The sequence below is a fragment of the Aulostomus chinensis genome, chromosome 14 (genome assembly GCF_037954235.1).
Source record: "Aulostomus chinensis isolate RoL2024-O1b breed Wild chromosome 14, RoL_Achi_v1.0, whole genome shotgun sequence".
Lineage (NCBI taxonomy): Eukaryota > Metazoa > Chordata > Actinopteri > Syngnathiformes > Aulostomidae > Aulostomus > Aulostomus chinensis.
In genome coordinates this window covers 16,185,400-16,199,390 of record NC_141333.1, presented here as the reverse complement: position 1 = coordinate 16,199,390, position 13,991 = coordinate 16,185,400, and the positions used below count along the sequence as shown (strand labels likewise).

Below are 13,991 nucleotides of genomic sequence, written 5' to 3'. Positions count from 1 at the left end.
TTTCGGCCAATGGGAAATGTACTCAAGATTTTCTGACAGAAATCCTTCAAGGCAAACGTCCCCCAGAGGTGAAGACGTCAGGCTCGAGAGTCTCGAAAGGACCTGAAACACAACATTTTCCTAAACCTCACCTCTGTCTGATAGTGAAAAGTGACATTCTTCAAGACGATCTTCAGGGCAAACTTTCTCCATAGGAAATAACAATGGGAAGTTTCTGCACCTGTATGATATATAGTTTCATGTAACTTCCCAGCAAAACCACAACGAGTCACTTTTCAACTGAACACATTCATTACGTCATTGTATCACAAGAGGGGAATCATTCACCTCATCAAGACAGAAAACAATAGCACATTTTCAAAAATACCAAAAAAAAATTGCATCTGTTTCTCAATGTGTCACATCACTACAAATAAAAAATGCAAGTCATTCACTTTAGGTTTTTGAAACTGTCAAGACTTTTATTTATTTTTTTCCTCAGAACATCCATCCATTCAGTAGTTGCAAACATACTCAGTGATAAAGGTCACTGCATGTGACATTTACCGGTAGCCCAGGCAGCTGAGTTGCAGTATGAGACAAAAATAGCAACGATTGTAGCTTTGTATTCTCCTCCAAACTAAACATGCTCTAAGCTGCTATTATATCATAAAATAAGGCTCTTTTTCTCCAAGAAGTGCAAATATTTTAGAGCTGGTGCAGTATTTACTACTTGGCTTGGTATGGGATTGCTAGGTCTTAGTTAACGAGAAGAAGGGCTCACGTTGAAATATTGCATTGTGCCAGGGGGTGACAACCAAGCATGGCACCTTGGATACAGCCAATTACACTTGGCACTTTCAAAAGTTACAGGCCATCTTGGATTTTTTCCATACAGTCAGTTAGTCTCACTCAGTAATGAATATTTTCCCCCTGGCACTGGGACTCTGGCTCTGACTGGAGACACAGCAGAGCCCAGAACACTACCCCCCCAACATGCACTAAACAGGAATACTGACGGCTGACTCGTGTGCTTGAGTGATGATCAATGTTTCACTTTTAAGGCGACAGATTTGTTAACTTTCCTTTAGATGATAGACAAAAGGAAACCCTAATAAAGATGTCGCACTTAATTTTACACGGCCTTCTTCTTCTGCTCTCCATCAGATCTGTGAGTGTTTTTAGAGTAATGAATGAAGTCTGGCTGCTTGGTTCTTAAATCACCCTCCTGCTTTAAATCACCTTTGTTCCATTCATCGGTTTCCCAGCTGTCTCATCCTTGTTCTTGCGGAAACAATAGACCCCATAGAGGCGGAATTTTTTCTCAGGGAAGCCGAGGTGTCTCACACCTGGGTGGGATCCTCCGCAGCGGGACCGAGGGTTGACTATGGGGTAACGGATGCTGCCGTCCTCCAACCAGCCGGCTTCACAACGGTCCAACAACTGGAACCTCCAGGCGGCGTACAGCTGACCCACTTTAGCCACCACAGAGCCATCTCGAACACAAGCCTTAGTCGCCTCAACGTAGTTCACCTTCTTATAGCGTTTGAGGAAGTAGACTTTACCTGAGGGAGGAAGATGGAGGATGAATGAGAAGAAAGAAAGAGAGGTTTCCTGGCTTCTCTGCCTGATTGTCCTCACAAAATCAAATCAGTCCAACAACTGATTGTTAGAGAACCATCTGCAATCTTGAGATTCCTACATTTGGACTCCATCTTTCATTATGTGTATTTTTGGGAGTCTTCCTGCTCTTTGTGTCCCTCCTGGTTACCTGAAGCTTTGTCCACCTGCTCTACCTGTCCTGCACCCATCCTCGTGAGCCCAGCTCTGCTCCTGTACTCTCTAATCCTGTTGAGTCCTTCAGTCATGGTTGGACCTGCAGAGTAGTTTTGCCCCTGTAGTCCTGGCTATCACTCAACATGGTGACACAGATACATCTGAAAATAACTGCAAGCTCTCTATTACTACATATCAGTGCTAAGAGAGAGTCAGCAAGGATTCTCACGCATCGGTGGTCTGTTTGTTGCCTGTTCTTGAGGTTCTAGTTCTTCTATTTTTTGGTTAGTTTTGAGGAAAAACTCACATCTGGTGGTTCTTGACTCTCAGTTTGTATTACTGACATTCTGGTTTTGTAGCTGTTATCCTTGTATTTTAATTTTCACTCCTTACTTCCTGTCTTTGTGTGAAAACACTTCCTGCCTGTAGCTTTATACTTCTTGTCTTTGTTTGTTGCAGCCTGTCATTATTATTATTGTTGTTGTTGTTGTTGTTGTTGTTATACATTCTTGCTCTAGGTCCAACTGTCTACATAGTCATGTCCAAAATATTAAAGATTAATAAAGATTAAATGCGTTGAAAGCCTCCTTGATTCTTTTGATAATTTGAACCCGTTTCCTTCTGATCCGAAGCATTTGGTCATTCTGGAAGATGTTATTTTTTTCAGTCCTCTGATCATCCTGAAGTGGTAAAGATGTTCATGCAGTACAGACACCACAGAAACATGAGTGGGATGATGCAGAATGTTTTTCACCGTGGAAAATACAGTCGCACCATCAGTTTGAGCAGCAATTAAAGCTGCAAGCAGCGTTGTTAGGGCCTGAGCCCCTGCGCGGCCTACAGCCGCGTAATTGACGCCAGCCTGAATCCAACGGTGTAATTGTTAAATCCCTGGGCCTTGTAGTTTAGGAGTTAGAAGCCTGAGTCTGATGCAGAGAGAGAGAGCAGAGCTGAGAGCTGGCCCTTTAAGAACCCCTCCCCCACTGCTCTGTCTTTGATCTGTGCTAGAGTGAGAGCAGAGCTGAGAGCTGGCCCTTTAAGAACCCCTCCCCCACTGCTCTGTCTTTGATCTGTGCTAGAGAGAGAGCAGAGCTGAGAGCTGGCCCTTTAAGAACCCCTCCCCCACTGCTCTGTCTTTGATCTGTGCTAGAGTGGAGAGCAGAGCTGAAAGCTGGCCCTTTAAGAACCCCTCCCCCACTGCTCTGTCTTTGATCTGTGCTAGAGTGGAGAGCAGAGCTGAGAGCTGGCCCTTTAAGAACCCCTCCCCCACTGCTCTGTCTTTGATCTGTGCTAGAGTGAGAGCAGAGCTGAGAGCTGGCCCTTTAAGAACCCCTCCCCCACTGCTCTGTCTTTGATCTGTGCTAGAGAGAGAGCAGAGCTGAGAGCTGGCCCTTTAAGAACCCCTCCCCCACTGCTCTGTCTTTGATCTGTGCTAGAGTGGAGAGCAGAGCTGAAAGCTGGCCCTTTAAGAACCCCTCCCCCACTGCTCTGTCTTTGATCTGTGCTAGAGTGAGAGCAGAGCTGAGAGCTGGCCCTTTAAGAACCCCTCCCCCACTGCTCTGTCTTTGATCTGTGCTAGAGTGAGAGCAGAGCTGAGAGCTGGCCCTTTAAGAACCCCTCCCCCACTGCTCTCCGCTGTCTGTGTCAGAGTGGAGAGAGAGGAGGATTGTGACATTTTTAGTGTGTCAAAATCAGATAGCTCTGCATATGTTGGGCAAAAGTGGAGCATAATACCATATTTGTGTAGGGATTTTTGTCAGGAATACAGTGGTGTGTATTTCGAGGCTGTGGGACATTTAGTTTACATGTGAGAAGTGAGTGGTTGAGAGTATGTACCATGAGAGCAGACAGGTTCCCCATTGGTTTCCATTGTAAGGTGAAAAGTGTAAAAAGTGTCTCCCCCACTTTGAGGGCTGATAAAACCCAAACCGTTTACGCTGTACAAAAACTTTTGATCAGCAGAGTTTGGAGAGTCATGGATGAAGTTTTGGAAGCGATACCATGAACGCCGTAGGAAAAGATAGCGTTTGTTTGGGGCGCAAAATTGGACATTTGTGTCCAAATTGTGGACATCCTGTTAGAGTTAAGTCAGGGGTGTCTGCGTATGATTTGTCCGTCTTGATGAGACGAATAAAACAATGTTGGTCCCATGTCTGTAGGACATTCCTACAGGCCGTGGCGTGGTTTTTTGGGTATCTAGGTGGCGCTATTGAGTAGAGAGCTTCTTTTTTTTTTAATTATCGAATTTTTTGCCGCACCCGTTATGTGTACCAAATTTGGTGAGTTTTCAATCGTGTTTAGTGGGTCAAATTAACTTTTGAAGTGGCGAGTGTGTCGAGCAAACATAATAGGGACTTCGCCTGAAGCACCTTCAGGCTCAGGCCTGATTATGTGGTGATGTTTAAAAACCCTGAGGACAAACTACAGACGAATATACAAGCTCATTAAATTTTCTCCTCATTTTGAAGACGCTGTCCGTAATCTCCACGGATATTTGATCATAGGCTTCACACCCTCCGGCCCAGAACGTTAGACTGAGGACTGGTTTACTTCCTGGCCAGTGGTCGACCATTTATCTTCCCAGAAAGCGTTTGGCACGCGAGAAAAGGAACAAGCACAGTGCCACACCTCAACATCCGAGCTCACCGCTCCCCTGACTTTCTACAGACTTTGGGCAAGCTTGCATGACATCCTCTGAGGAGCGACGTTCCTCCTGCTTCTTCTCAATACAACAAACCCAAGCATCCAAAGTCAAGATCAGACTGCTGGCTTAGTGGTACAAACGCAAACGTCAGCCTCTGAGGAAGCCGGGCGGCTCTCTGTGGCTGTGCCAATCAACAGAAAACTACTGGGAGGTCTGATTAACAAAAAAATGTCTCTGAGGACGACGAACAAAATTCTTGTTTCATCATCACTCATACAAACAAGCTGTCTTTTCCGGTATTTTAATTTTTTTCTTCAATAAAATTGTTGTTGGAGTTTTAAAAGGATCTGTGCTCGGTTTCCTTGTTTGTCAGTGGACAATTTTCTAATCTTCAAAAAAAGAAAAATGTGTTGGACCCTGACTGCCTGATTATAATTCCTTGTTTTTCTACACAAGAGTTCAAAGGCGGGACTCCCTTTGCTAATAAAGAGATATGAAAAAGGCGGGAAGTGTGATGTAAGTGGACGGAAACAAGGGAGGGGGTGGGTGGGACAAGGGGCAGGGATAGGCGGGACTTCAGGTGATGATGTGGCAGGTTCTGATTGGACACTTTCAGAATTTGGGAAGTGTTATGTTTATCCCTCTGTGAGGACACTACGGCTGCGTCCGACTTGCCAAGTGGCAACCTACGTCCTACTGCTACGACCTGCAGCTGCAGCCTACTCCTACAACCCAAACATGGCGGCACCATTCAGACACCCTAGAAGATTGGTGGTGAAGCATGACCTCTGCTGGAAGAGCACAGATACCGCAATTAGGTAGACAGCACCAACGAAAGCCCCACCTGCTGGCCTGACTGTCGCACTGCACTCCACTCTGAGCGCACCCTTCATTCATTCTCTATTATTAAGCACATTAACACACCTGTAAAGGTGTGTTCACACATGTCACGTTTAGTGTGAACACACCTTTAGTCATTAACAATGACTATAAATGTTGGTGTTGCATAAGAATGGGAGACTGTTGGTGGCGCAAACTTGGCTTGCGGGTCCACAAGTTTTGAGGGGACGAAGAAGAAGTCCACGGTGCATTGTGGGCTGGAATTTAGGTTGCGAAGTAGGTTGCTACTTGTGCCAGTTGTGGTTTCGGACAGCCTACGACCTACTCTTAGACCTACGATCCGGCCTACTTGGCAATTCGGACGCAGCGTACAACACAAGGTTGTTTGCTGGTGCTCCAACAGGATTTGTTTCCTAATATTTTCCTTACATTTTTCATGTTTGAATTTTTATGGTTCAGGTTTATCCACAAAAAAACAATTAGTGGTGAGCAAAAAATATTGTTTGCGGTTCCAATAAACAGTTTTGTTGTGGTAAGGATTTGATCACAGTGTTACAATGCAGTCCTAAACAGCGGAGGAACACAATTGTATGAACATTAGTTCTCTGCCGATTCTTTTCTTACTTAGCTCAGTTGTTTTCTGACCCAGCATCCATCCATTTAGGTACTGGATGTGTGTGTCGTGCTCATTCATGTCTCTGGATGGTTTTATAATACACAAATACCAGCTTTTATGGCCTTGGCCAAGTTCAGCTTCTTAAAGCGTTTCAAGAAGTACGCTTTACCTGAGGGATACAGAACCAGGAGAGGAGGAAATGAAAGCATCAGTCTCACACACAAGGGTTTTTTTAATGACACATTCACCTCTCAGACTTTCCTGCTATATCGTAAAGTCATCTCATTTCCTTTCGTGGTCATATTGTCATCAGCAGCTAAAGAGAATCTGTCTGTCGGTTTTTGGAGGGCTCAATATCAGTTTTAAAATCTTAATTATTTTGTTTTGTTTTCATCCCAACTCTGGACAGACTTATGCAGGAGTCGTTATCCTGATTGGAGGGTGAGGTTGTTTGCACTCAACTAAATCAACTTAGAAAGAAGCAAAGCCCCAACCAGAGAATGAGGACTCCCTGTCTCAACTGCTGCTCTGATGAAACTCCACATGAACGTCCACAGCTCTGCACTCGGCCCGCCTATTGATTCTGATACTTGTTTATGTGACTGCTGGCTATTAGAAAGGGAGAATATTGTGTCATATTTCCCTTGGGGACATTCAGTAAATAGCTTCCAGCTGGACGACGTTACAGGATTGGTCACGACCACAGCTAAAACCTTCTGCCCACAACAGACTGTCCACAATAATTAACACACAAGGGAAGCTAGCAGACATCGTTTAAGGTTGCTGTCGCTCCACTGTCGCCGGTGCTTCAATGTTTTACCACTTCAGACGATCCTAAAATGGTTTGGGATTAAAGTCAATATTGTTATCCTTCAATGAATACTAAAAAAAACCTCTTTAAAATGTGGGTGGAATTTATTTAAATTTTTTTTTTGGCACATGCCAGATTAAAATCGTGTTTCTCCCGATATATTTTAGAAATTCAAAATTACCCAGAGGTGAAATATTTGCTTTCATAGTCAGTATTTTAAAATAAAAGTTTGATCATTTTGGGGGGGAAAAAAACTTCAACTTCTGTAAGTTAAAAAGAGACTGTTAATAGTCTTGTGTGCTTTAGAGGTGTCGTTGAGGGAATTTTGCACGTCTTCATCTGGGACGATTCTTCCATGCAGCTTCTTTGCATGGAAGTTTTTTAAATCTGCATCATAAGACACAGTTTCTCCCAGATCACAAGCATTCAATAATTAATATGAAGGATTATTGAAGTGAAATAATGAGCATTGATTCGCATCAGGTCTGTGTTTTAATAGGTAACATGTCAAGTTTGTATTATCGTGAACTGTATAATTGTGGTTCTGTGTTTTGCCTCTTTCAGTTCCTGTTTTATTTTGTCATTTACTTCCCTCACATGTTACTTCCTGTCTTTGTCTGTTTCCCACCTTTTTTGCAGACTTCCATCTGTGTCTGTGTCGGTTTTGTGTTTCCTATGACTCTACTGCTCTACATGTATACAGTCTGACCTATTCTGTTGCTGTCATGTTATGTTTATATCAACGCTGTAGGCTATTGGTCATGTTTTAAATATATCAGTCTGATTGCCTTATATTTGAAAATAAAAAATGTACAAATCACGGGTTTTTCCAAATGTTTCATAAATAAATAAACTATTTTTAACGTTCAAAATATGTACATGTACAGATTATATTAGATCTAATCGCTTTTAGATATTGGATGCTGGCAAAAACCTAAAACGTGCCTCCCTGTAATCAACCTTTGCAGCGGCGACTATGACAGACCTGCTGCCGTTTGTCTGTTGAGCCATCTGGACTCTTCATCTATAACCTGATTACGTTTATGGCCTCCTGTAGTCTCAATCCTCTGTAAGAGATTCTTTTACCTGCAGCTGTATTACAGCCTCGTCCTCCTCACTGGAAGCAAAGATGCGTAAGCAAGGGGGAAAAAAAATGTTTTGCCTACTTGACCATCTCCAGTTATTCATCGCTCAAACACCTGAAGTTTCCTCAACCCTCAGGCACCTTTTTTGAAACTCTCCCCTCCGGCAAGAGGTTGGTGTCTGTAAAGACCTCGAGCTGGAGAGCATTTTCCTCTTGACTGCAGATCAGCACTGCGTTTTCAAACTCATTTTAAATAATAGCGCTTTGGAATATATCTCAGATTTCTAAATTAAATATAGCTTTTTGATGATTGCGTGAATGTTTGCGTACCTGTTTGTGCATTTTGACCATGATGCACCACAACAGAGGGATTTTACGCGCAAACTGATTTTACTGTATAAAGAATCCCAACTGGGAGCTGAAATATCAAACAATATATACAGTAAACACTTTATTCCACCTTTTTTTCCTCATACTTGTAGAATTGTTTTGACTAAGCTGATGCCACTTATATTCCAGATGGTTTGATCTTGTCATCTCCTGTGGGAATGTGAGAGAAATGAAAGAAATTGGAGACAAGAGTTCATCTTTAGTGCTCACAGAGGAGACTGTGACACACCCTGATCTAATTCCAGTGGCCTTTGAGGCTCAGGATCACAGACAGAGATCAGAGATGAGACCACCTCTCCTTAAAAGTTCACCAATCCAGTGTCTTCAGTCCTAAGTCACAGATACTTGATACAGCGACGACAAAGTGTTTCTGATCTTCAAGTACTTTCCCAGACACACACACACGCACACTCACACACACACATTTACAGTCGCAAGTATTGTATATGCAACAGTAGATAGAATATTGGCTGGCACAGTGGTGCAGTGGTCAGCACTGTCACCTCACAGCAAGAAGGTTCAGGGTTCGAGTCCCAGCTTGAGCACAGGATCTTTCTGTGTGAGTCTCCATGTTCTCCCTGTTCCTGTGTGGGTTCTCTCTGGTACTCCAGCTTCCTCCCACAGTCCAAAGACATCAAGAGGGGACGAGGCTGATTGATACTCTAAATTGACTGTAGGTGTGACTGTGAGTGTGAATGGTTGTCTGTCTCTATGTGTTGGTCCTGAGATGGACTGGTGACCTGTCCAGGGTAAACCCCACCTCTCACCTGAAGGCTGCTGGGAAAGGCCCCCCCCCCCCCAACCCCACCCCTGTGACCCTTAACAGGATAAGTGGTAGAAATTGGATGGATGGATGGATGGATGGATGGACGGTCTGGATACTTATAGAAGGGAAGGGTAATTTTTCTTTGATTTACTAATGAATCAAGGTAAATCTATTTCTTATCTTTATATAAGTCTACATGTATGGGGATAAATGTACAATAAACATGTTTACACTTTTTGTGTTTTAACACACACGCATTTGAACAAACAACCTCAACTCACAAATAGCTCTCCCCCTCACCATCGAGCTTGGAAGTGAAGCAGAAAGCATCGTAGTGCTCATCCTCTTTGTGCCGGTATCCATAGTTACGAACACCAGCGGGGGTGTCTCTGCGTCCACACTGGTCTCTGGGATGAGATATGGGGTACTGAACTGAACCGTCCTCCAGCCACCCGGCATTACACCAGTCAAGCCCTTCCAACCAGGCCTGCAGAGGAAGTCATAGACACGATTAAGAGGTTTATCGCCTGTCTGGCATATACTGTGAAGGTCTGTGTTTTTTAAAATAGGAAGATGGAGCTGCCATCAGTCTGAAGGGTTTAATCTGTCTCTCTCTGACCTCCTGTGAACTCACTAGTGCTGCAACACTACAGAGGTCCTGCGTTCACTCACCTTGTGCAGCTGCGAGTGAGAGGCCAGGATGGCGTCCTGCTGCTTGCAGGCGTCTTCAGCCTGGTGGTAGTTGAGCCTGTAGCGGCCCTCGCTGGGATAGTAGGGAAACACCACACCTGCGGGAGACAGGCCCACTTTCACTCTCAGCTCACAACTGGTTCAGGTCTTATACATGTCAACCCCCCCCCAAAAAACCCTTCAAGGTTCAAAGATCCTGACCTTCAAGGTCCAAGTTAACAAATCCAGTGTCATCTTCCATGTCATTGGTGACCTCACACTCGTAGCGCCCGTAGTCGTCCAGAGTGACATTTTGGATGATCACTGAAGCATCACCGGGACCGGCCTGCTCCAGGAACACACGACCTTTGTACGAGCCAAACACACGCTGCTGCCTAAGGAGAAAACAATTTAGAAACGGCTGAACTTGCAAAATACTTTGCTGGAAGCCTGAACTGTTTCCTTATTTTATAATATGAGGTTAAACTGTGTCTTTCTTAAATTTTCCCATTTACAGTAATCACAAACTATTTTTAGTAGGTATGATTTAAAAAAAAAAAAAACAACTCAACAAATCAACAGTTTTGGAGAACAACTGATGGACCAATACCTTCCAAGTGCTACAAAGACATCTTCAAACTGCAGCGCATCTGTCACTTTGGTCCATTTGATGCGAATGCGAGCAGGATCGCTGTTCTCCGGCTCGTGATGGAAGCGGCAGGGAAGAGTGATGGAGCCGCCGCGATGTGTCACCACTTTACCAGGAGCTGTTTGTACAATCACAGCTCCAGTATCATCCTCTGTGAGAAGGACGAAGGCAGATTAGTTATAGTTAGGCTGCTTTCGAGCGATCAAGATAACATTGATTGTGAAATATTTTGGAAAATGTAATGTATGCCTCTAGGATAAACATCAGTTTGACTTGCAGATTAATTTGAATTATTGTGTTATGCATGTCCAATACTGCTCTCATGTCCAAAAGTGTAGCTTTTGAATTATGCAACTTGGCTAGATAAATGCTAAATATTTATAAGAACAGATGAGTACAGACTACAGAGAATGTGCTGTCAGGTGAATTTACTGTTTGCAAAACTATTATTCTTATAATAAAATCCTATCTTTTTCTCTGCATGAGAACACTTGTATTTACTTGCATTGTCATATTAGCACCTACGTAGCACATATAGCACCTATAGCACCCTACAGTATATCGGTGCCCAGCGCTGCTCCTCTGCACACATCTGTCATCACATTTCCCGCTCACAATTTTACCCAGAACCTCTGCAGGGAGCAATTCACCAAAATGACCTATAAACAATAGCAACTGCTTCATCCAAATGAGCAACAATACCTAGTTTGCATATTTGGCTGCTTGTACTGTATGTGTGCAACCACCCAGGCAACCAAAAACCACACACGCTCACACACATACACACAATAAATGCGGTACAAACATTAAACACATTTAATGGACAGCTGCAAGAGGTTTTCTGCTATCTCGTGACCAGATTAAGGAACTACAATTATCCACGCCAGCCAGCAATTAGTCCTGTCTAAGCTTCTTGCTCTCTACAAAGTTGTTTATCGCCACCAGCCATAAAAGCATCAAGTGACATTTAATCAAAGCATGGAACAAATTATTTTCTCAAAATGAAGGGTTGTGAAGCAACATGCTGATGCTGCTAAGACAACCAACATTAGTTCAAATAATTCAGTTCGCAAATTTCCAAAGCAGCGTTACAGAGCTCAGCAGCAGGTGATGTTTACTGATGAATCATGTGTCCCGTCCCCCCGTCCCCCCCACATCAAGGAGGCTGTGATCTGGAGGTTGGATATTGTGAATCTCCTCTTAAGACCTGTCTGGGGTTTTTTGTTTTGTTTTTTAAAATCTGAACAAAGTGTGATGTAATATAAGTTGTTTTGTTTATGTTAATGAGGCCATTGTTGAATAGACGACTACAAAACAAAGCATCAGTTGTTTGTGTCATTTCTAACTGTAGCAGTGACCTTTCGCCTTCGACATTTTTTTTCAATTCAGTCTTGAGCCCCAGTGGAGGTTTTTAGCAAACGTGGAGAAATTCCCTGAATGCATTGCAGAAATATCAGACGTGAGGTGACAGTGAGCTTGCCCTTTGACCCTGGTTTCAGTTCGCCATTGTCCCAGGGGACATTCGAGCCAAACTTCGAAGTTCCACACAAAGGAGTTGAGGTGCTGCTGGTTCTTGGTCTTTAGAAACTCAAGGTCAACTTTTTATTCTATCTTGGAAATTTCTCCTCCCACTCTAATACAAACACGATGTCATAGGAGACGCGCACAGTACTGAAAATGACCCCGACCAAGACTGGAGAAGTCAGAGCATTGTTCATTTTAATTCTGCACCGGTTCCACACTGAGTCCTGGATTGTTTTTCAAACGAAATTTTCAATCTCATATGTTTTATTGAAATCTCACCTTTCCCATGCAATGATGGTGGAGCATCAGGAAGTATAACATTGCTATCGCTCTTCATCTTGTAGTTCTATTCGTTTTTAAGATGTTTATGATTCTCTATACAGAAGTTTTCCGTCTTTTTTGTCTTCATACAAATGTACCACAGATTATAACGTGTTTGATTTCGATTTTTGTGTCATATTAAAGTGTTTATACCATGAGCTGAGCCAAGCGATCCTCACGGGTCACTTCACAGGTTAATCTATGCCATAATTAGTGCCTCCACTGGCCAAAAAGTTGAAATCCGTTTAGACATATTTCAGATATGCATATTAATTGTACAAAGAAAAGAAAGAATGCCTCACTTTACAAATGTTTGGAAACACTCATTGAACTTACCGAGCACATGCACAACCTTCTTCCTTCCCTTGTCTACGTCTGCGGACAAGGAGGACACTGAGAGGGCTGAGGCCAAGATGAAAACCACTACCAGCATTTTTCCAAATTCCAGAGGTGGACGCCACTTTGAGAACCAAGAGAACGGACACAAGACAGAAAAGGAAGCATTACGAATTTCCAAAAAGAGCCTGTTCTAGCAAGGTACCTTTAGAATATCACGACTGGGTTTATTGTTCCATTTCAGAGAGGTAATATTCATTCGACAATATTAACAATGGACTTCTTTGTACGCAAACTGTTCTGAAACCCCCATACCTGATATAATCAAGAATCAATTCATATATTCTGTTGACCACCCACTTATTTTATGCGTTTGTTCAGTCATGTTGAAACCTCCAAACATCCTACCACAGAACTAAGCTTAAAAGTCTGCTTTAGTAAGACAGTGAGCGGGGCAAAAAGAATAATTCATGCTTCCTTCAATTTTCTCAAAGAAGGATACTTCCTTCTTTTTTTTTCTTCTTTTTTTTTTAACCGTCATGGTTTTAAATCTGCTACGTAGCCAAGCTTTAAAATGCTGTGTAGCTCACAGACTGAAGAGAAGAGATAGTCCTCTCTTGGACTCTCAAAACTTAAATCCTGTTTGGCAACTTTTTTTAATCTTTGCTGACAAATGCCACTTGAGAAATATTTGAAAAGTTGTGAGTTTATCACGCAAGAGTAAACAAAGAATTATTGCATTTAATGTCAAAAATGTCAGTGCAGAAAATTTGAATGATTCTGCAATCATAAGATGAAGGAGCATGAAGAGATGTCAACACATTTAGGGACCAGCATTTTCTACCTGCTTATTCTGGTTCGGGCCTGGTTAGAAATGTGTGTGTGCAGGATGCAGCAAGCGTGTGTTTACCTTGACCCAGCGTGTGACATCCCAGGTGATGCTGCGTAACTGAATGAACATGCATTTTGGATTTTCAGATCACTGTCTGAAAAATGCGTATAGAACTCCAGCTTGTGACCGTGGGAATTAATCACAACAGCTACATACAGGAGAGGAAGTCTTAACACCGGTAAGATGCTGCTGACGCTGTGCACTACTACATGGACAGTGTTTCCTTTGAGAAATCTCAAGCTAACACCACTGCAGCACACACCATCAGAACGTGAAGACAGGCCCCGGTGAGTTACTAAAGCAGCTATTTTACATGCACGCTGCACCCTATGAACAGCCCTGCTGCATCTCTTTTTTTCTTTTCTTTTTTTTTTTTTTTTGTCAAGGTTATTCCAATGATGCTCCCTGCAGTTCTCATGCAGCAGTGAGGCTGCAAAGTGCAGCGAGGAAAAGCCACGCTATTCGAGCACAGAAGTAAACTTACCAGGGCTATTACAACAGGATTAATGCCTGGATGAAGCAGGTGTGCTGCTGTGCGCCATTTAACTCCTCAGCCAGGCCAAGTGTTGTTCTGCGACGACTCATCTCTCTCTCACTCTCTCTCTCTCTCTCTCGCTCTCTCTCTCTCTCTCTCTCTCTCACAGCAGTCCCATCACTGTTCTCCCACACTGCAGGGAAACCACTGGTGTTTATG

General features: G+C 43.2%; 1 protein-coding gene across 1 annotated transcript; it reads right to left on the bottom strand.

Annotated features, from left to right (window-relative positions):
* Positions 1-443: 443 nt before the first annotated feature.
* On the bottom strand, positions 444-13,991 carry hapln4 (hyaluronan and proteoglycan link protein 4). Its single transcript, XM_086223586.1, has 7 exons — positions 13,782-13,991; positions 12,406-12,529; positions 10,186-10,375; positions 9,798-9,970; positions 9,579-9,694; positions 9,207-9,393; positions 444-1,544 (listed from the first exon to the last, which is right to left on the bottom strand). The coding sequence occupies exons 2-7, from the start codon at positions 12,500-12,502 to the stop codon at positions 1,213-1,215; spliced, it is 1,095 nt and encodes a 364-aa protein (XP_086079712.1). The 5' UTR covers positions 12,503-12,529; positions 13,782-13,991; the 3' UTR covers positions 444-1,212.

What these genes read in the sequence shown, in the direction of transcription:
- hapln4 (XM_086223586.1), bottom strand. Translation starts at nt 12,502, where the DNA reads ATGCTGGTAGTGGTTTTCATCTTGGCCTCAGCCCTCTCAGTGTCCTCC. An exon ending in GAAGGTTGTGCATGTGCTCG is followed by an intron (nt 10,376 to 12,405) that starts GTAAGTTCAATG and finishes TCCTTCTCACAG; the next exon opens with AGGATGATACTGGAGCTGTG. An exon ending in CTCACTCGCAGCTGCACAAG is followed by an intron (nt 9,394 to 9,578) that starts GTGAGTGAACGC and finishes CTTCCTCTGCAG; the next exon opens with GCCTGGTTGGAAGGGCTTGA.